General features: G+C 38.4%; 1 protein-coding gene across 2 annotated transcripts; it reads right to left on the bottom strand.

Annotated features, from left to right (window-relative positions):
* Positions 1-938: 938 nt before the first annotated feature.
* Positions 939-20,434, bottom strand: MED17 (mediator complex subunit 17). 2 transcript variants are annotated; one of them, XM_007189806.3, is made up of 13 exons: positions 19,973-20,082; positions 18,384-18,549; positions 17,403-17,569; positions 16,450-16,669; positions 14,527-14,663; positions 14,352-14,436; positions 13,853-14,005; positions 12,027-12,157; positions 10,980-11,164; positions 7,633-7,770; positions 4,308-4,425; positions 2,684-2,843; positions 939-1,503 (listed from the first exon to the last, which is right to left on the bottom strand). In XM_007189806.3, exons 3-13 carry the CDS (start codon positions 17,493-17,495, stop codon positions 1,292-1,294), a joined length of 1,632 nt encoding a protein of 543 aa, XP_007189868.2. In that variant the 5' UTR covers positions 17,496-17,569; positions 18,384-18,549; positions 19,973-20,082; the 3' UTR covers positions 939-1,291. The 2 variants fall into 2 exon arrangements, with proteins under 2 accessions (XP_007189868.2, XP_007189867.2); XM_007189805.3 differs by lacking the exon at positions 18,384-18,549 and having other exon boundaries at positions 19,973-20,434.
* Positions 20,435-21,921: the final 1,487 nt, after the last annotated feature.

The raw sequence follows: 21,921 nt of genomic DNA, 5'->3' as shown, positions 1-21,921 counted from the left end.
TGCGGAGCATGGGCTCTAGGTGTGTGGGCTTCAGTAGTTGTGGCTCCTAGGCTCTAGAGCACAGGCTCAGTAGTTGTGGCGCACGGGCTTAGTTGCTCCGCGGCATGTGGGATCTTCCCAGACCAGGGCTCGAACCCATGTCCCCTGCATTGGCAGGCGGATTCTTAACCACTGTACCTGAGTACAGTGTTATTTCTATCTGAGTGTATTTCTATCTAAATAAATCCGCTTCTTACCTATCAATCACTTTGTCTCCAAATTCTTTCTCGACAAAGCAAGAACCTCAAATTCACTGGGAACATTATTAAGTGAAGTTCCTCAGACATATTTTAGGACTGGGGCACTATTTCCAAGAAGTTCATGTTATTTATTCTTTGCAAAATGTATTCCATTACTCCATTTGTATTTTCCCTGGGAAAATGCAGAGAGCTAATGGAATAAGACAGGACAAATCTTTAGTTGTTAGAAGCAATCCAGGGCTGCTGGCTGAAGCTGGGGACTGCCAGGGGCAGGGCCAGGCAGGAGCAGGTGCCTAGTGTGGCAAGGCAAATGAGGTCTTTCAAGTGGGAAAACAGACCAAGGAGGGACCTGAGGAAACACTAAAGATACAGTCTGCCTTCCAGGCCTTCAGCTGGAACTCTCCAAGGAATTTCTCAAAGTAGTAGACCCAGGCATGCATAACAAAGACAATCGGAGGAAGAGGTACTTTATCCACTAATAACAAGAGCTCGCTTTAATAGCTCTGGTATGGAGTGGAGAACAGGCTCCTTTGGCTGGAGAGTACTTTGTTGCACTTCGGGGAAAGGATCTGCTTCTCTCAACTGGAGGGAATTTCTGTATGAAAGCTGAGTCTTAAGAGTGTTTAAATATTCTTAAGCAATAACAAACAGTGGAATGAGACAAGTCAATTAAAGACAATTCACTGAGGTTGAGTTCAGAGTGTCTGGAATTTTTAACCATATGCTTTATTTGATGTCAACATCAAAGGAATATTTTAAAAAGCAAATTCAAATCCATAAGTTAGTAACAGTTCAAGTTAACTGCATTAAAAAAAAAAGTATTTACATCTCTCCATAAACTGTACACAAACTTTTGCATTTCAAAGCAGTTGTCACTTATAAAGTGAAAGTTTTCAAAATGCTAGGTAAACATTTGCTAATTATGACTTTTTGAAAACAATACTCCTTTGGAAGATTCCTCTTCCTTGTGCTTATAGTTGATCTGAAACATTTCTCAAAGTTTCTGGAAACTTCTCTGGAAAAAAATATCTGGAAACTGGCCTGGAAGAAAATCATAGTAGACAAGGGCTAAGTGCAGACATAAGCAGCTCCATTTTGTAAACAAAGTTCCGGCCTTCCATTTTATTCCACTGAACTTCTTTGAAGGGTCCACGAAGATGATTCCATTTGCTATCTTGTAAAACATCACTTTTTGGAAGGTCTTTACACTGGTTACGGGGAAACTGAACCATAATCTTGCTGCCACTTTCAGGGCCATTACGAACTGTGGAACAAAACCAAAAATTCAATATGCTCATTTTCCAAGCTAGAGACAACAAAGATCACACAACTTCATTTTCCATGAGTATAAAAACCTTGTTTGTCTATCAACTTGAAAGTGCTCATTTAAAAGTGCTTTTCAGGTTCAATATGCTAAAATAAAATTTACTAATTTATAGATACTAGGCTGGTATAAATATTCATGAATTACCATTTGTACTATAAAAATGTGGCAAGACGAATGTTGGTTTAGGAAAGTCAAATGTCCTATACAATTTCAGAACATATTATTTTTTTCTAAAATACTTGACAACCCAATCATTCAATGACTTGGTTAATATATACCTACTATGTGATAAACTCAAATGTTCAAAATCAGAACTGGAAAGGATGGAGGAAAGATTATTCCAAATATGAACTTTAGGTTTTAATGAGGCTTTATAACCCAGGAAAGAAGAAAAGAAATTATCAATAAGGGCCTAGCAATGATCAAGTCTGCAGATTCACAAGCTCTGATCCTGTGCGGAAGAATTTCTAATTATCCACTCTTTCAAATATTTAGAGCAGGTATTAGAAAAGATCCCACTAAAACCATATATAATTTTCAACTAGACAGTATGTATACATGCCTATCAAAGTGCCCCACTCATAGCAGGTGCTTCATAAAACACCTCTCTGTTCCATCCCTTGACCATCTTTAGGATCAAATATTATTCTTGCATATTTGCAGCAGTATACATATTTTATCTATCTATCTATCTATTTTTGGCCATGTGGCTTGTGGGATCTTAGTTCCCTGACCACGGATTGAACCTGGGTCCACGGCAGTGAAAGCACCGAGTCCTAACCACTGGACTGCCAGGGAACTCCCCAGCAGTGTATTTTTAAAATGCATTTATCCATTAAAAGTTTTGAACTGCAGGAGCAACAATGCTGATGGCATTTTTCAGATAATCTCTTAGTAAAATGTGTTGCCAAGCAAGACATTTTTTATAACTACTAGAAAGAGAAGTAATAACCTGTTGCTCTTAATAAGAGCTATGATGAGATAAATGCTCAGTATAATTACTGCATGACCTCACCTACCGCAGAGATAAATTACTATTAAGTATAGTAACTATTGAAGCTAAATGTTAAGGCCAAACTCCCAAAGGTCTCTTCACATTCAGAGAAGCAGAAAGTACCTGAAATGGCATAGTCACCATTCGGGGAGGCCACCGTTATGGCAGAGGCATTGCCAATGCTCTCTATGGGCCCAAGTCCCACGTGATTACTGAAGCTCAGGACCTGCCAGCCCATAACCTTGGCTAGCTGCTGAACTGCATGCACCTGATGCTGTGACATCTGTGAATGAAAACGGAAACTTCATTGACAATCAGCATGGGTATTTACTTTGCAGTGACTTGACATCGTGACTGTAAAATAAACTTCTGTTGGGGTTTTCAGTGCCTAGCACAGGAACCCTATCTTATGTTTGAGGAATCCTCCTCTGTGTGACCACTGAGGGAAGCGAACAGCACCCCACCTTCTACTGCAGAAGCTACAACAGCCTGATACTTGCTTTCCTGTCCACTGGCAGCTGGAAGACAGGCATACAGCCTGAAGTTGGCCAAGTGGAACCTCCCACCTGGATCACTGATTATGAAGCAACATCTAAGTAGTAGCAGGGTGTGTAGCTGAGTATCTTCCATTAACCCCCTCAAGTCCACTCTCCACCCTACTCTGTCCTGGGAGGCTGATCCATATGGTTACACTACCAGCTTTTATAACTAGGTCCTTAGTAAACCGACACTCCTGAAATTATCCTGACTGTGCCACTTATTTCTGGTTAAGACCCGACTGATACACGGGGCAATTCAGAGTGCACTCTGTCCCAGCGATGAAGGCAGTAGTGCTGGGATGGCAACAGTAGTGGCATTGCCCTGGCTGTGGTTCTATCTAGCTTCCTTTGACTCTGATCCATTCGCAAGTCTTATTCTCTAGACTTCTCATCAATTCTGGAAGCTATCCAATAGGCTTTCAATATGTTTCTGCGTGTATGCGTAAGCCAACCAAAGCCATTTTAGGTGCAATCAACCAAGAGCTGCCATACCTCACGAATGCATTTTATTTCCTTGGTACCACATAAGCAAATCAGTATAAAAGATTATTGCTTCTAGGATGGAGAGTGTCAGTATTTTCAAAAAATTTTATGTGAAACATAAATACGTGTTTTATGTGAAAGATTCATTAGCATTTCAAAACCTACCCTTTCTCCCATAACTCATATTTCAATGGATCATCACAACTCCATGAAGAAGGTAGGAAAAATACTGTTCTTACTTTACAGACGAAGAAAGAAAGGTCCAGAAATTTGTCCAGTGTCACAAAGAAGGTTTGTGACAGCACTCTCCATACTGTCCCTTAATAAGAGGAACTCTTTCTTAGGGCTCAAGAGGAAGGCATTCCATTTATCATAATGGAAAATGGACACTATAGCTTTGTATCTGATCTCCCTTTCTCTGGTTTTCTTGGGTTAGTAATTCTAAACTTTCATGTGGTCCTGGAGGGGTTGTATATCTTGGCTAAGCTAACGTGAGAAATGAAAAAAGTCTGATAGTCTCAGAACTGGTCCTGCATCTTAAATACAAACTAAGAGTAGAAACAAATCTAGGAGAGTTTGTCAACACTTTCAATTAGCCCGTAGGTTGTAAAATGTGCACTAGAAATTAGGTGGCAGGGAAAAATGGCTTTTTAAAAATAATTTTACTTCTTACCCACTTTGTTCTTTCAATAATTATGAGTGGACCTGTAGTGTGCAACTGTTACCTGAGACAGAAGGAAATCCTGCAGCTCCTGCTCCTGATGAGACAGAGTAATTACTCTTCCATCTCTGTGTACGACTCGGATCTGCTCAACTCCAATATTCAATTGCAGCTGAATGGACCTTTATAGACACATATACTAAAAATCAGAAACGTTGAAAATTACCTTATACAACGCCAAAAACCTTAACATCAAAGAAAAAGAATGTAACAGACAGTTTTGATAACCTACACCAACACCCACGGGGGAGAGTTTTCTTAGGTTCAGCGGAAACCATCAGACTCTCTCTGAACTACTGTAGGCCACTGAGCAGCAGTCTACTCAGAAGGATACGGCGGGGGAAGCGCGGCTTGCCAGCAGGCCAACAGCACTTGCTCCTCTTCCGCGGCAGGCCTTTCAGCTGTCAACACTGCAGCAATACACCTTTGCTGCGATGAAATGAGATCCGCACTGAGAATACGTGGGACCTGCCCTGACTTAACAACCTGGTTCCTCACAGGAGCCGTGCACCCTTAACAGCTCCACAGGCATGGTTTCCAGGGTGCCCACCAGAGACACTGCCCACTGTTAGAAGTCACGCCATCCCGGGAAATCCAAAGCCGTCCCCATCAGGGATTTATAATTTCTCCCAGTCCAGAACCATTTTACCAATTTGGGATCATTTTTGCCATAAGCAGTGTTGCCTAGTAACACACATGGCATCTTTCCTTATCAAGTTACTAGGAGACTAGAGCGAGAGTTAACCAAAGGTCAAATTCTCATACAGAAAGGAAATAGGGTTTGTTAACTTCACCCTCTCCTGAAATAATCAGCAAACAAGTCAAAATACGTATGCTCTATTAACTAGGCTTAGGTCAAACAAAGAAACTCATAAAATAGCCAATGAATATATACGCAGATCACAAAACTCTTCCAAACTAATTTATAAATTTTTAGCATATGACATGTACATGAAACACAAAACTCTCCAAATCAAATAATCTAGTTGAACAAATGTGGAAAAAAACAGCATTATATCTTTCCACATTTGATAGTACCTCTTTTTTCCTAACTTTGTTTTACAGCAAATATTTAAGAATAAAGCATTTTGGCAACTATCTATATAAAATTGTAATTTTGATGAAGTTTACATATTTCTTTCCAAGAAAAAACACAAAATTCAGAAGGCTTAAAGGAAAAGACTTACAAATCTAACGAAATTTTTAAATTCTCCTTTTTTAAACAAAGGTGTGAGGAAAGAGGAATTTGTAACCACTTTGAAAAGCAAATTGGTAACATTAATCAAAATTTTAAATGTCCTTATCATTTGACACAGCAGTTATACTTGGAGGAGTTTGTACATGTGTAAGCATATCTATAGGATAAATTATTTTGCTGGCGTCCAACTAAAATGTTCAACAATTGAAAGTTGGGTAGTTCTAAGGAAGAGAATTACTTTCAATTTTAAATAGCATAAGATGACCCCACCAGCTATAGAAGATGGGGAAAAGGGCATTCTACACTTCCTTCTACTTCCTCTCCTGCCCTGATTCTATCAAGGCTACATTATCACAAACCTTTCTTCAGAGAAGTTTAGAACATTTACACTGGATTCTATAACCATAATCCCACAGTTGTTTGGTCTTAGATCTAGATGTAAATAATTCACTGCTGATCAATTTTTTCTTTTCCTCTACTTTGTGCTCACTCTCTAAGTTTTTATTATGGAAAATTTTATACACACACAAAAGTAAGCTATAGTATAATGAAAGCCGATGACCCCGTCACCTAGCCTTAACAGTTAAAAACGTACACTAACTTTGTTTCATATATTCAACACTTCCTCTCCCACCACACCCCCAAGCCACCCCAATTATTTCATTATTTCTTTAGGTAGAGGGGGAAGAAAGCCATGATCCACTCCACTGATCTTTTCTGAGAAGTTTCAAGACTGATTTCCTTTGCATTATATACTCTTTTACCTTCTATATTTGATCTTTAAATCATGTTCGTCTACTATTTTTCATTTTTATAAAAAAAGGGAATTAAAACATCCCTATTAAAATATAGTGTTATTATTATATTACACATATTATATATTATTATATTCCCCTACTCTTGAGGGTGGTGATGTCGTTTCCAGTTGCGTTTTGCTCACTGAGAGACCACTGTGGCTAGTTACGTCTGCCTGAAATAAAGCAACTAAAGCTTGAAAAATAAAACATACAGACCCTGATAAACATACTCACTCTCTCAGACTGACCTGGAGGAGGGGACTCAGCTTCATCTTTCTAGTTGTTAATTTTCAAAGAGGCTAAAGTGGAAGCCCAAAATGTCTTTCATGGCCACCAGCTAACTATATTAACGTGTTCCTCCCCACTGCCCACAGTTTTACTGTGATATAATTGACAATGTCACTGTATCCGTTTAAGGTGTACAACATAATGGTTTGATATTTGTATATATGGCAAAATGATCACCGCCATAAGTTTTTTTTTAGCATGCATCACCTCACATAGTTACCCATTTTTTCTTGTGATTAGAACTTTTAAGATTACTCTTTTATCAACTTTCAAATATACAATAGAGTATTATTAACTATAGGTTCCATGCTGTACATTACTTCCCCAGAATTTATTTACCTTATAACTGGAATTTTGTACCTTTTGACCACCTTCACCAATTCCCCACCACTGCAACCACCAATCTACTATCTGTATATTAACTTGTGATTTATGAATATAAATCAAGTAGACTGCTCCTCCAGGAATGCTGGGGACAAAAGTCATTAAGGGCATAATGATGAATGATGAACTGGATTAGACACAGGGGTTGTTTTAGGCTCACTATGGAAAGGACAGGCTCTAATATAAACAGCCTCCTCACCTCAAATACCCCAGACTGGCCACAGCCTCTAGGCAAGAACTGAAGCAGATCGGAGTCTGAGGAAGCGTGGCAGCTTTCCGCTCAGTGCTGGGGTTCCTTCTTTACCACAGCTCAAATATGTGACATTTACCTAATAGAGATTATTTTAGACATTCTTACCTCTGTTTTTTTTGGTTTGTTTTTTTTCTGTATATTTTGGCCGCACCACGCAGCATATGGGATCTTAGTTCCCCAACCAGGGATAGAATCAATGCCCCCTGCAATGGAAGCGCGGACTCTTAACCACTGGACCGCTAGGGAAGTCCTTACCTTTCATTCTTAAAAACACTCTACAGCTGACATAATTTACTGGAATGTTATGCCACCCTAGCAAATAAAAACCAAAATCTTGATGTAATCACTCAGCAAACATCAATACATAAAAAGCAACTTAACATATTAAACAACTTCTTTTGATACTTACTTGCATATTTGTTCATAGCCTTGTGATGTGATTAAGACTTTCACACTAGATTCATAAACATCATTAATATTTGACCAATGAGCCTGTATCTGAGGATCTTCAATGCGACTTGCTAAGCTGTCAATGGTTGCAGCAGTTCTTTTAAAGAAAATAAGTTAAAATTTTTATAAAGTTACCATATAAAATAATAAGATGATAAATCACTTATCAGTTTTACGGTTATTTGAAAACCAGATGACTACTTTTTGAAAATACCATCATTTGAAAAGCAAAGATTTTAAAGCTTTTTTTAATTTTTTTTAATTTTTTTAAATTTTATTTTATATTTATTTTTGGCTGTGTTGGGTCTTCGTTTCTGTGCGAGGGCTTTCTCTAGTTGCGGCAAGCGGGGGCCACTCTTCATCGCGGTGCGCGGGCCTCTCACTGTCGTGGCCTCTCTTGTTGCGGAGCACAAGCTCCAGACGCGCAGGCTCAGTAATTGTGGCTCACGGGCCTAGTTGCTCCGCGGCATGTGGGATCTTCCCAGACCAGGGCTCGAACCCGTGTCCCCTGCATTGGCAGGCAGATTCTCAACCACTGCGCCACCAGGGAAGCCCGAAAAGCAAAGATTTTAAAGAAAGGTCAGATGTAGCTCTGACGTGCTGGTTCTCAGTTTCAAATCACGGCACATTCTCATGCCACGTTGATTTCCTTTTAACTCCATTTGTTTTCTGCCACTCAGAAAATCTTACCAGAACACAAGTGAGAAAGATACTTCCAGGGTACTAACCTCAGCTCTGTAAAGAATATAAATTACTCATAAATATCAGTACTTGATCCCTGGTAACAAGTGACTTGGGACATACCCGCACCTGGAATTATAATTCCATTACTGTCATGGAATTATAATCATTTTCAAGAGAACCTAGAGAGACTTATTGCACAATTAAAACCTATACTCCAAGAAAGATAAATATTATAAGTATAAATGAAAAATAAGATCCATCCAGTGATAATTATGTACAAACTACTATAATAAGTGCTTTCATGAATTATTTTAACCTTACTAACAATAGTAGACACTACTATTATTACCTCTATTTTTCAGAAAGAACAAAAGCAGTTTAGCAATGTTTAGTAACTTGCCCAAAGTTTGTAACTGTTTGGGGCACAAAACCTGGAAGTCTAACTCCAGAGCCAATAATCTTTCCTTTATATTTTATACACACTAATGAAAAGCCACTGCCTAGAACCAAAGCATAAATTATGTAAGTTAACCAAATTACTGAGATCCTCAGTTTCTAAAATTTGATTCTAGCACTTTACTGGAAAGAGAAGGAAAAGCCAGGAGGAAATGGAAGAAATGAGAATAGCCACTGAGGACAAGGGGTTTTTACCTCAACAGGCTTGGGCTTTGCTCTTTTATCCTGCTTCTGCTCTAGTACTGGTTTCTTTCAATCCATTTTTAACTTTACCTTCTTTTTCTGTGATTTGTTTCCCTGGCAGCGCTTCAAAAATTTTTACAGCAGATAAATACATATGTGAGAGTTTTGATCTCAGTATTATATCTATCAACAAACTGGGAATAAAAAAGTATCTAGCAATTGAGAATTGTTAAAAGAAATCATGAATTAGTCACACAATGGGCTATTACACAGCTATTAAAATATCTCTGAAGGCAGGGTATAAAACTTTATGATACCAGATTTATTAAAAAATAAAAAAGATACACATGCCCTGACACATATACTGTTGACCCATGAACAATGGGTTTGAAATGCACCTGTCCACTTATAAGAGAATTTTTTTCACTAAATAATTACTACAATAATGCACAATCTTTGGTTGGCTGAATCCACGAATGCAAAACCTGGGAAAAGGAGGAATTGCCTATTTGGTGGCCGACCGCAAGTTATACTTGGACTTTTAACTGTACAGAGAGGGTGGCACCCCTAACCCCCGCGTTGCTCAAGGCTCAAATGTATGTAAAAATATATGAACATGTTAATTGTATGGAATTATACAAATGGGTTGATACATCTGGAATATTATTTCTATATCTAAGGGGAGAAAAGGGGATATTTTTAAAACTTTGCTGCTTCCAAGATTATAACTACTATTCAGAAATTTATAAGTGTTCTAAAGATAACTTTTTCCATGCCCTTCATTTATTTCAGGGAATATTTAACTTTATGGTTAATCAGAAATTTGCAAGATTAACAATATACTCAAATTAATAGCTTTTATACTTGAAATGTACAAATGGAAAGTAACAACAATAATCTAACATATAATATTCTTACTGCTTATAAGGAACTTCTGTATACATTATTCAATTTGATCCTAAGACCAGACTCCTATACCCCCAGTTGACAGAGAAATAGAGGGCCACAGATATTATTAACTAACTTGCCCAAAGTTACTTAGCAAGTCATTGAGCCCTGGCTTAAATGCATCTTTTACCCTAAACTCCTTACTCCTTTCACTGTATCATGCTGTTGTCTCTAACATGTCTTCCTAATTCATTTTACTAAAAGTTTCCATTCTGAGAACAAAGACTAATATGCTAATAAAACCATGACTGTATTAACAGGAAAAAACCAAAAATCGACAATAAAATGCCATTCACAAAAACCGTGTGCCCACGCCTGTTGAGTACTACCAAGGCACAATCATGAATGAAGTAAAAAGAGACCTCTTCACTAAGCGCCAATAATAAAATAGAAGAGCACCCTTTAGCATTTGGAAGTGATACATTCATTTAGGTCCAATCATGCAAGTTTTTTTTTGTAAATGATGTGTATGGAAGAAAGAAAATGAGCTTTGGGGTTACATAAACGTGGGCATAAATCCTGATTTTGCTAACCTTTCAGCTGTGTAACCTTCAGCATGTTGCACAACTTCTCTAAACCCCAATCTTCTCATCAGCAGAAATGGGTTAACATGATCTGCCCCAGAGCTAAGGATTAAATAAGTCAACATATAGGAAAGTGCCTTCCAAAGTCCTAAAATGTGTGACAACCAAAAAATAGGGAAAGCTTCAAAAAAGGTTTAAATCAGTTCAGGAAGAGCATCCCATGGACAGGTTACTGAAGATAGTTTGGTGTCCCACGGCAGGTTCCTAGTCAGTCGTCTTTGGAAACATTAGTGCCAGTGTCAGAAGCAATATATTAAGTTACATGGGCAATGGCGCTAAGTCTTCCCCAAACTTGACAGAACCATCTACGACCATAAACTCTTCTACCATAGCCACCTCCATCTCCCCAGAAAAAAAATTAAAGCATGCCAAAAATAATGTAACTAATAAAGATAACTAACAAAGGAAAAAGGACTGCAGTTTCAAAGAAAAATAGTAACTCTGTCCTTACCTACTCCTCAGAAATATATGCTTTGCTTGTTTAATTATTTTTTCCAGGAGCCCTTCACTTGACTGTATTGAATTAATTTCATTTTTATCAAAAGCTTGAGGACCCGAAAGTCTCATTCTCTTGTGGCCGAAAGGTGCACTTGCTGGATGCGGCATCATGATGGAACTCAAGGTCTGTTTATGAAACTGTAACAAGAACAGCCGTTTTAAACAGCCAATACCCACATATTAACTACACAATATTCGATCAAAACATGGCTCACATTTTGGAAACATGAAAGCAATGGATCTGAACCACATATAAAGGCAGTCTTGGCACACAGATAAATGTTAACATCTACTAGGCCACATTTAATGTGAATTTGTAAAGAGAAGGGTCCCTCTCAAGCTGCTGTTTTTATTTTAAAAGTTTTAAAGTAGAAAAACAAATATTCTTTAATAAGTCCCACTGACAGAAAACATGATATCAATAGATAATTTTTCCACCATACCCTAGATTAGAGGTTCCCAAACCTGGCTACAACAGAACCATCTGAGGAACATAAAAAAATACTGATTCTTGCACCACCACAAATGACTGAACCAGATTTTGGGGCGAGGCAGAGAAGGCTGGAATATGTACTTCTGTTAAAAGATTTTCAGGGGAGTCTTTTGAAATTAGCCTAAACTGTGAACCAGCACTCTGGAAACATAGTTCTAGATGACGTGTAAGTAGAATACATCCTGAAATAACTCAAGTAATCCTTTTCACGGGCTCTGGCAAGATATTTTCCCTGATTACCCAATCAGAATACCCTCTAGCGTGCATTTCCTACACCTCTCTATAAAACTTGTGGTGTATTTCTGCCACTAGAAGCTATGCTTGGGGATAGAGACTGTATTCTGATTATCTCTGTATTCCCTGAGCCCATAGCAAGGATCTTTCACAGCACAGCTAGTGAGTGTCTTCGCTATATGAATAATGAGGACTCAGCAGAGGCGAGTGTGTGTACATTCACTGCTGTGGATACTCTTACCACAATGCAAGGAAAAACATTTACTTCATTACCTCTCTAATCAGTAGATGCAAATTATGCTCTAGGACATAAAGATGGTCCTCTGGACTTTGCTTCTCAGTAGCAGATTTCTGGGATTTCTTATCATTTGAAGAATGGCACAAAGAAATAGATAACTGCAAGCCTATTTATAAAAATAAGTAGGACAGATATAAATAACCTATAATATGGACAGGCACAAACTGTTTTCATAAAGTATAATCACAGCCCATTCTCAAAAGATACATTCTGAACTTTAAGAGGAGGCTTTCGTGATCAACATTTTTACACCAAAATGACTACTCATGAATATAATAAACTACCATATATTTTAACAATTCAAATTCTGTTCACCTACAGTGTGGCTGCTGACCTTGAGCTGTGGCTAAAGACAGGTGAACAGAAACTATATGTTAATTTATTTCTTCCAGATTTTAAATTAAAAACGAAACAAAACACAGAGTTAACATCTGGTCTTACTGACTAGAAGACAGATATCGTTCCCTGTTCCCATGAGAATGAGTATGAAATTTTTCACTCATAAAACCTATTCCCTTGACAAGATCTAAGAAGATGCTCAGAATTTATGTAAAAAACGAGTGCAGCTAATTACAAATTGATCTCTAGGTAAGTCTAACTGCTTTTGAATAATATTTTAAATGCAATCTCCACAAATTTAGGAATATTATGGATATTTAATTATGCATTTTCTAAACAGAAACACTAATTGGAAAACACACATGCACCCCAATGTTCACAGCAGCATTATTTACCATTGTCGAGATATGGAAGCAAAGTAAGTGTCCATCAACAGATGAATGGATAAAGAAAATGTGGTGTATATATATACAATGGAATACTACTTAGCCATAAAAAAAAAGAATGAAATTTTGTCCTCTGCCACATGGGTGGACGTTGAGAGTATTATGTTAAGTGAAATTAGTCACAGAAAGACAAATACTGTGTATCACTTATATATGGAATCTAAAAAATAAAACAAACTAGTGAATATAACGAAAAATAAACAGACACACAGATATAGAGAACCTAGTGGTTACTAGTGGGGAGAAGGAGGCAGGAGGGGCAATGTAGGGACAGGGGATTAAGAGGTGCAAACCACTATGTATAAAATAAATACGTTACAAGGGTATATTGTACAACACAGGGAATACAGCCAATATTTTATAATAACTATCAATGGAATATAACCTATAAAAATTGTGAATCACTATGTTGTACACCTGAAACTTACATAATATTATACATTAACTATACCTCAATAAAAAAATAAAAAATAGGGACTTCCCTGGTGGCAAAGACTCCACGCTCCCAATGCCAGGGGCCTGGGTTCGATCCCTGGTCAGGGTGGCAAACCACAACTAAGGAGCCCGCCAGCCGCAACTAAGACCCAGTGCAACCAACCAAATAAAAAAATAAATAAATTAAATATTTTAAAAATAAATAATTAAAATTAAAAAATAAAAAAAACTAAGCATTTTCTAATTGACATCTCATTTAGACAATAAGACAGGATCCCTGAGAAATCTTCCACAAATGGTGCTGGCACAGACACTTCAAAGCAATTGTTACTGAATAACAGCCTTGCTAGGACAAACTTTAACATATATTGTTTAAAGCCCAGGAGTGACACTACTGAGGACACAGAGCAGAGTCAGCAGTGTAGAATGCGTTGCGTACTTCGTTGGCTGTTATTACGGACCGCACACTACCTCTTTGCTCTTACTGTTCCTTCAGCACACCCAAATAGCTACCCGCTTTGTCCTGTTCCCCAAACCACAAAGTCCTAATTATAAATCTCAAAAGGGTAGGCTGCACTTACTTGGAAAGGGCTGAGAGATAATCTGGTTTTTCACCACAATGTGAGGGATCTGTGATTTAATTTGAACAGCTTCCCGAGAGAGCTGTGCAAAAATTTCTTTACATAAGAGAACATTTTGTGCTGCTTCTAATTTCGTCTGCCAATGTGGGGAACCTGAAAGACAGGGGACATACGTATATATTAATTACCTAATAATATTAGGTATTAACTAGCTTAAATGATGATCTGGATACATAAGACAAAAGTTTAGAAAACAGTGCATTATGGCATGTAAAACATTTTACTTCTTTTACACAGAGAAAACTGGTAAATAAGTTCAATCTTTAAAAAAAGATTGTACAGCTATTCACTAATGGTTAATTAACAAATTATAAATACTTACATTTCCAATTGCTCTTATTCCTAAGTACCTATTTTTCCTATCTATGTTTATCTTCAGTTCATTTGTAAATATAAGCTTAGATAAGACCAGAAGTTAGAGGATAGAACATAACTATACCTGGTTTGGATTTAGGCAAAGGTCGTTTGAAGAGGTTAACTGTGCCAAGATCACCGATGTCTGGAGCCTGTTTTTGAATTGAAACCTATGTGACAATAATAACACGAAAAAATGTTAGCAAATTAGCTTCTGGGCTATTAATAAGAAATTACTTGAAGAATACTTTGACAAATACCTTGATATATGCAGAGCCCTCTAAATCACTAGGAATCTGGACATCAAGGGGACAGTAATCTTCAGGTATTTTCTTGTCCAGATCAATATCTGTATTCTTTATTACTTCAAATGTACCATGATGGGGAAACAGAGATCCTAAAGGCGTATTAAAAATAGCAAAATCAAAACCAGTTAACATGTTAATTTAACACAAATTATTAAGTGTATAATATTTCACATACACATCACTGAAGCATAAATTAAGTTCCTATGAAAAATGTGTGTTTTGGGGAAGGGAGAGGCGTGGTAAACAAAAGGAAGCAGGAGAAAAGAGTTATTTACCTTAAAAAAATAACATGCCTTAGTCTAATGGTATCATAATAATATGAACTCTACAGGCCATCCAAACTGTTTTATTCAAATGGAGTTTTGACAAAATGAATATAATTCTAGAAAATACTTCCATAAATTTAAACTTTGGAGATTAAAAACTTCTGGAGCTCAGTCTCTGTAATAAGGTTGCAATTAAAGGGTTCTGAATTCAGTAAGAGAAGGACAAAAGGAAAGTGTATATACCACCCTTTTTCAACCAATTCCTAGACTTTCATGTGCTGTCTTTTTATGTAGTGCGTAAGTTTGGGATAGTTGTTTTGGGCTGCTGAATTACCGGAGGAGTGGGTAGATAAATGTAACTGCTGTTTTATAACAAGGGAAGATGTTCAAGATTTTCTTACAATTAAAAACAGAATGTAATCAAATCCTTTTATAACACAGGTGACTATCCCATAGAGAGAAGTTAGGTAAAGTTCTTGCACATAATTATTTGTTGGGAAGAGCTTACAATGTCCAGAGCCAGAAAGCACTGCTTCTACAGACTACCTATTAAAATGTAAAAATGTCTTTGTCATCTCAAATTCATCTTTGTGATTTTCCCAATTCACATCAACGCTAAGGCATGTAGGTCCTCCAGTACTTAAGTACCTCAATTTACCTTCCTTTAATTTTGGGATAATGATGGCTTGCTCTGAGTTTTAAAATATCACTCTACTATTGTTACCCCAGTGATCACAGCCAGGGCTCCTTGCTTTTTTATCCCTTGACATTCAAAGTTTTTACCCCATTGAGCTGTGACTCATAAACTTTTACTGTATCCTCTGAATATACTTCAGCAGCTTAAAGACAGTACCATAATTACCTTGAAAAACCTGCTATTATATATCATAGCTCAACAACAAAGAATTTATACCAAAAGATGTGAATTCAAGATATTAAACTCTGATATACTTCAACAAAGTATATTTCTTAAGTTAGTGTTGCAACCTTGGCTGAATGGAAAAAGGAAGGCGAAGTGTTTTCACCACTGTTTCTCTTCACCCAGGATATGAAAACAGCTTAGCAGGCTTTAGGGAGAAAAATAGAATAAGGAAGAATAGAGAAGTTTCTTTTCTCCATTTATGCCCAGTTTTTGAGGGTTACTGGTAAGCCTGTGATTGAGGACGCTAACCCTACCTCCTTATTTCTGACTAAAATGTCAGTTATGGTTCAGGGTGTATGAGCACATAAACCCTATCTCTGAACTTTCAATTCAATGTATCTAAAATGTCTTCAAATTGAATATAAACTATTTATACATGTATTTACATAGGTTGTGATAAGGGTAATTTTAGCTTTTTCAGGCTTATGGGCACAGAAATTAGAACTTCAAAATGTAACATGTAACTGAGAAATAATATTATTACAGAAGAACATGTGGGAGTTCCCTGGCAGTCCAGTGGTTAGGACTCGGCACTTTCACTGCCAAGGGCCCAGGTTTAGTCCCTGATCCGGGAACTAAGATCCCGCAAGCCATGCGGTGCGGCACCCCCTTCCCACCCAAAAAGGTAACATTACAACCTACCATTTATAGTTTTTGAAAAACTATATTTTAAACAATAATCTATACCTGCACTTCTGTAGCTCAGATCTCCAAGAATTTTATCTCCAACTTTTCTAAGTTTCCAGTGTTGCCTGAGTCTCAAAAGCTCAGAGTTGAAGTCTCTTTGTAGCTTATTTTCTTGGTTTTCAGTGACTGATTTAGTCAGTCTTTCTGCCCCCTTCAGTAGGATTTGTGCTGCTCCGGCAAGTGACTTCTTTTTAGATATCAACTGCAACGTCTGAGGATTCTATCGAAAACAATCCGAAAGTGTAGCTCTGTATTATTTTTTAAATGATTTTAAACTGATACACTTTTCTCAACAATAAAATACCTACTCAAGGGAAAATTTAAAAATTAAAGAAAAGCACGGAGAAGGGCGAAAAGCACATATAATAATTAAAAAAAAAAAATAACCGTAACCTATTTCTTTGGTTAACTCAAATAAAGATTTGTGTTAAACCAAATCACCACAGTGGACTATAAATCAGAACTTAACACTGCATCAACCTGGCCCAGCCTAGGTTAGGTTCCACTCTCTGTACTGCCATTCCTCTCCTATGTATGCCACTCTCCCCCCCACCCACACGTACACCCTTTCGAGGCACTCAGTATACTTCAGATCAAAGTCCATAATTGGAAAACTGATGAGAAATCAAAATCTATGTGTTATATATACACATATAAATATCCACAATCACTACCAATTCATGTAGACATACTTCCAAAAAGCCAAGTTTAATAAAAGTTTTCTGGCTGCTGCATAAGAGTCAAAATAATAAAGTTTCATAAAAATGTCACAATTTTTTGATATTACAGAACCGAATTTTGAGTTTTTGGAGAACTCAAGAGAGTTAATCTTCAGATCTTCATCTGGACTTAATTTTGCATTTAAGGAAAAGGAAACAATGGGCACACAGCCTAAAAGATGGTCCTGGGACTTAGGAAAACGGCACCATTATTCAATCAAATCCCACAAATACCTGTTTTGGAGGAAGTGCATCCTGAGAGACGGGATCAAGAGTCATAAATTTTTTATCCCTAACAATACTGAGAACATCATAGAGAACACACATCTCTGTCAGGGCACCTCTCAAATTGTTCCTCACTGAATCCCAAGGCCAAAGGGAAGGTTGAAATTTCACCAACCCTAAAAAGAGAAAGAAAAAAAGAGAAATACACAGGTATTAGTTATAGAAAGCTCATTCAGAGGTTTAAAAGTACTAAAAGAAGAAATAATGAATTCTATTTTAAATTGTTCCCTCTTTTATCCCATTCTCTCCACCCTTTCTTGAATCTTGGTTAACATTTAAGTTAGTATTCCTACAATGTCAAAACAAGTATGATATCTAATTTCCTAAGTTAACGCTAACATTACAACATGATAGGCTTTCAAACAACTTTTAAAATTTATGCAAGCCTTCTTAATAACCTTTTTTTCTTCCAGCTTTCAAAACCTGAACAAGTAATTGTAGAGAATTTCCAATACACAGAAAAGTACAAAAATAAAAATGACCTATAATGGCAGCATTCAGACAGTAAACACTATTAACACATCTTCCAACCTCTTAATCACTTTTAAAAATTAAATTTCATGAATACAGGCTCATTGTACAGAGTTCAAACAACAGAGTTATAGAGTAAAAAGTGAAGGTTTCCCTTTATTCCCCACCCTTAATTCTCTCCCCTCCTGACAGGCAGTCACCATTAACAGTTGGGGCACACCCGTCCAAATGCTCTTCTATGCATTTACATACATATACTCCCAGTTTTCTATTGCTTGCTTCTCCCCGCCACCCCACCAAGTTAATATGTCCTAGAGACAGTTCCAGATCTACTTCATTCTTTCAACACTGTATGATATTCTGGAACACAGATGTACAGTAAGTCTACTCATTTCTGTTTAATGGACATGGAGATCGGTTGCAGCAACGCTAGCAGTGGTAAACATCTTGAACACACACCTGTGTATACGTCAACTTTTTCTGTAGGTTAAATCATTAGCCATGATATTAGTGGTTCAAAAGAGATACACACTGGCAGTTCCCTGGTGGCCTAATGGTTCGGATTCCGGCTTTCACTACCGTGGCCCAAGTTCAATCCCTGGTCAGGGAACTGAGATCCCACAAGCTGCGAGGCATGGCCAAAAACAAACAAAAACAAGCAAACAAAGGGATGAACATTTAAAGATTTTGATACATACTGAACTGCTGAACTGTCACCCAAAAAGGCTCTAAAAATTCACATTCCCAACACGAGATATTAACAATCTTTTTAAATTGCTACTAATCTTATGCATGAAAATAGTATCTTAATGATATTTTCATTTGCTTCTCCCTACTGGTGAGATCTGAAGTCTTTCCTCTGTGAGCAAACTGTTTATATCTTTGGCCTATTTTTCCAATGAATTGTCTTTTTCTTTTCAGTTTCAAGGGACTCTTTGAACAAGGGGTATCAACCACTTGTGTGTCATATGTGTTGCATATACTTTTCCCAGTCTGTCATTTATCTTTTTACTTGTTTATGGCATATTTTTCCATTATTATTTTAAAATTTTATGTAATTAATATACCTATTATTATACCTATCTTTTCCTTTATAACGTCTGTGTTTCCTATCTTGCTTAAGAAGATCTCTCCTAATCCCGAAGTTATATGATTATAACTTCTTTCCAATATTTTGTTTTATTCTCTTCACTTGCATTTCAATCCTTGCAGAAATATTTCTGTGTGAGGTCTGAGGTAGTATTTACCTTTTATTCCCAAACGGATCCCTAATTGTCCTAACACGACTGGCTTGAAATGCCATCTTTAAATTCCCATTTACACAGGGTTTCTTCACATAACTAAATCAAGAACTGTTAATGTTTTTTTATTCTCGACAATAAGAATACAAAAACCACACATACTTTTTCTATAATTCTCTCCTAACTAGTTTTATTTTCCTTATTATCCATTTACTATATAGCATCCAGAGTGATCTTTTGTAAACAAAATCATCTGTCTACTTAAAATCCTTCAAACTTTCAGCTGTCGTTCTAATAAAAACCAAGTGCTTATCCTGGTCTACTGGCTCTACATGATTTGGCCTCTGCCTACCTCTTAGATCTTATCACATACTCAAGTCAATACAAATTTCCTTTCAGTAGATGTTACTATAATCATCCACCTTGCACAGGGAAACAAAGTAACTGGTCCAAGGTCACATAGCTAATACGTGTCACAGCCGAGATGTGAACTACAGGGCTCTTAACCAGGGTGTGACACATTACAGACACTCTATTAAAAACGTAAACACTTCACCAGTGACAGTGTCCCTCAAGCGCTCCCACTCAAGAAAACCTGCAAAAGAATAAGGAGTTTTAAGAGTCAAGCAGTGCCCTAAATTGTCCAGGTGACGAAGAGCACAATTAATGTTTCGCGTACCTACGTTCGAAGTACTTCCACGCACAGCATCTCACCTGGCGCAGGAAAGGCAGAGTGACATTACCTGGGCGGGTACCGGGAACCCCCAGACCCGCCCAGCAGACTCGAGCAACAGACACGGGCCTTACCTTCCTCGTCGTCCTGGTCCGCGCTGGACCCGGCGCCCGCCCAGTCCTGCGCGTCGCCATCTGCCCCCGCCGCCTCCTCCTCCTCGGAGCCCGAACCCTGGCTGAAGTCGATCCGCTGGGCCAGACGCGCCAGATTCTGTGACATGGACAGCGGCTGCAGGTACGTCTCAGTGCCATCCAGGCCCACCTCCTGGACCTGCTTCTCGCAGGCAGACTCAATGCTGATCCGCACAGCGCGCACCCCAGACATGCTGGCGGCGTCGGCAGGACCCCAGCGCCAGCCGAAAACCGAGGGAGGAAGTATGTGCGCCTCTGTGGGGAGCCGGGAACCCGGGAACCGCGGCGCCTCGGAGGAGCTTTTGGGAAACCAAACGCTGCTCTAAGGCCGGAAACAAAGACGAGAGCGCCGAGACTTGCCCAGAATGCACTGCAGGCCCCTTCGCGCTCCCCCGCCTCCCCCCGCGTTGGAGTCTCGCGGAAGGAAACCGGCGGACGCGGGAACTCTGCACTTCCGGACGAGCGCTTCCGGTGAATCCCACTACGTCGTCAGGAGAAGCTTCCTGGTCTGTAAGAGGCGCGGCTGGCGGTGGGAGGGTGGGATCCGGGTGCAGAGAGCTTGGGGAGGCGGGTCCCTGGTGTCCACCTCCGTTTTAAGTGTTGCTTGTTGGAAAGTGATGGAGGATAGAAGGATGAAGACGACCGAAAAGAAGTAGGGGAAAGGAGATGAATGGGCCCCTGGATCCTAGCAATGAGAGGCCCTCTGAGAATGCTGAGATTTGAGGGCTTACACCTGGGGTAGAAACAACATGTCTGAAGAGTTAGAAAATAAGGGCGTAGTTTGAGGAAAACAATGAATTGTGGTTATCACTACTTAAAATTATACTGCATAATTAGTTTGTTATCTAAACTCCCGTTAGTGGTAAACTCCATGACGGTGACTATCTCTGACGTGTAACATGAGCATACTTCTTTCATGCCTGAGTTAAAATAATATTTATAAGATTAAGAAGAACTGATGTGGACGTGGGGGTGGTGGGATGAATTGGGAGATTGGGATTGACATATATACACTAATATGTATAAGATAGATAACTAATAAGAACCTGCTGTATAAAAAAAATAAAATTCAGAAAAAATATTTTAAAAAAAGAAGCACTGATGAGTCTTTGAGTCCCTGAGAAAGTATTTCATCAGTAGTAATTCCACAGGGGAAGAGGAATTCTTTTATGTTACAAACCTCTACTTAATTTAAGGAATTATGTATATCATTTATCATGAGCCTCTCCAAGTTTTGTGCTAAGGTATATTTAAGTTTTCCAACTCCTTTTCTAAGGTATTTAGGAAAATACGGTTGTCATGGTATCAGTCTCTACCTAAACAATACATGTGGGGTGTTTGTTGGGGAGGGGTGTGAATTTTCGAGGGAGGAAGCTCAACGTTGGCAAGCTCAACAGATTCTGCTGGACAGTCATGTTTGAGAGCTACTGTACTTTTTATGCATAAGTTTGTAAAAGATTTTAATACCTTATTTCAAAATTTGATTAATGTTTATCTTGGGCTCTATTTGTGCCAGTCACTGTGCTAAGTGTTTTAAACATATTTCTCCTTTAATCTTTATAAGGTGCTCATACTTAAGCAGTTTGGCTGGGGCGTCTGCTGTCTCAGCTGGCCTTGACCTGAGGGTCAGCTGATCTAGGCTGGGCTCAGCTGGTTGGTTCTACTTCAAGTTATAGGTCTACAGGCCATTTAGAAGACTCTGTGCCATGTGTCTCTCATTCTTCTTGTACTAGCAGGCTGGTCAGGCTATGTCCTTCTCATGGAGATGGTAGAGGTACAAGATGTAAGCCTTGCCTGCATTACATGTCTAAAATCCACAAGTCCCACGGCCAAACCCAAAAGTCAAGGGTGGGAGAGGGGTTACACTCAGCTTTTTCAGTTGCAGAAACTGC

Source organism: Balaenoptera acutorostrata, chromosome 9 (genome assembly GCF_949987535.1).
Source record: "Balaenoptera acutorostrata chromosome 9, mBalAcu1.1, whole genome shotgun sequence".
Taxonomy (NCBI): Eukaryota; Metazoa; Chordata; class Mammalia; order Artiodactyla; family Balaenopteridae; genus Balaenoptera; species Balaenoptera acutorostrata.
The sequence above is the reverse complement of the archived record's forward strand: the minus strand, read 5'-3'. Positions and strand labels throughout refer to the sequence as shown.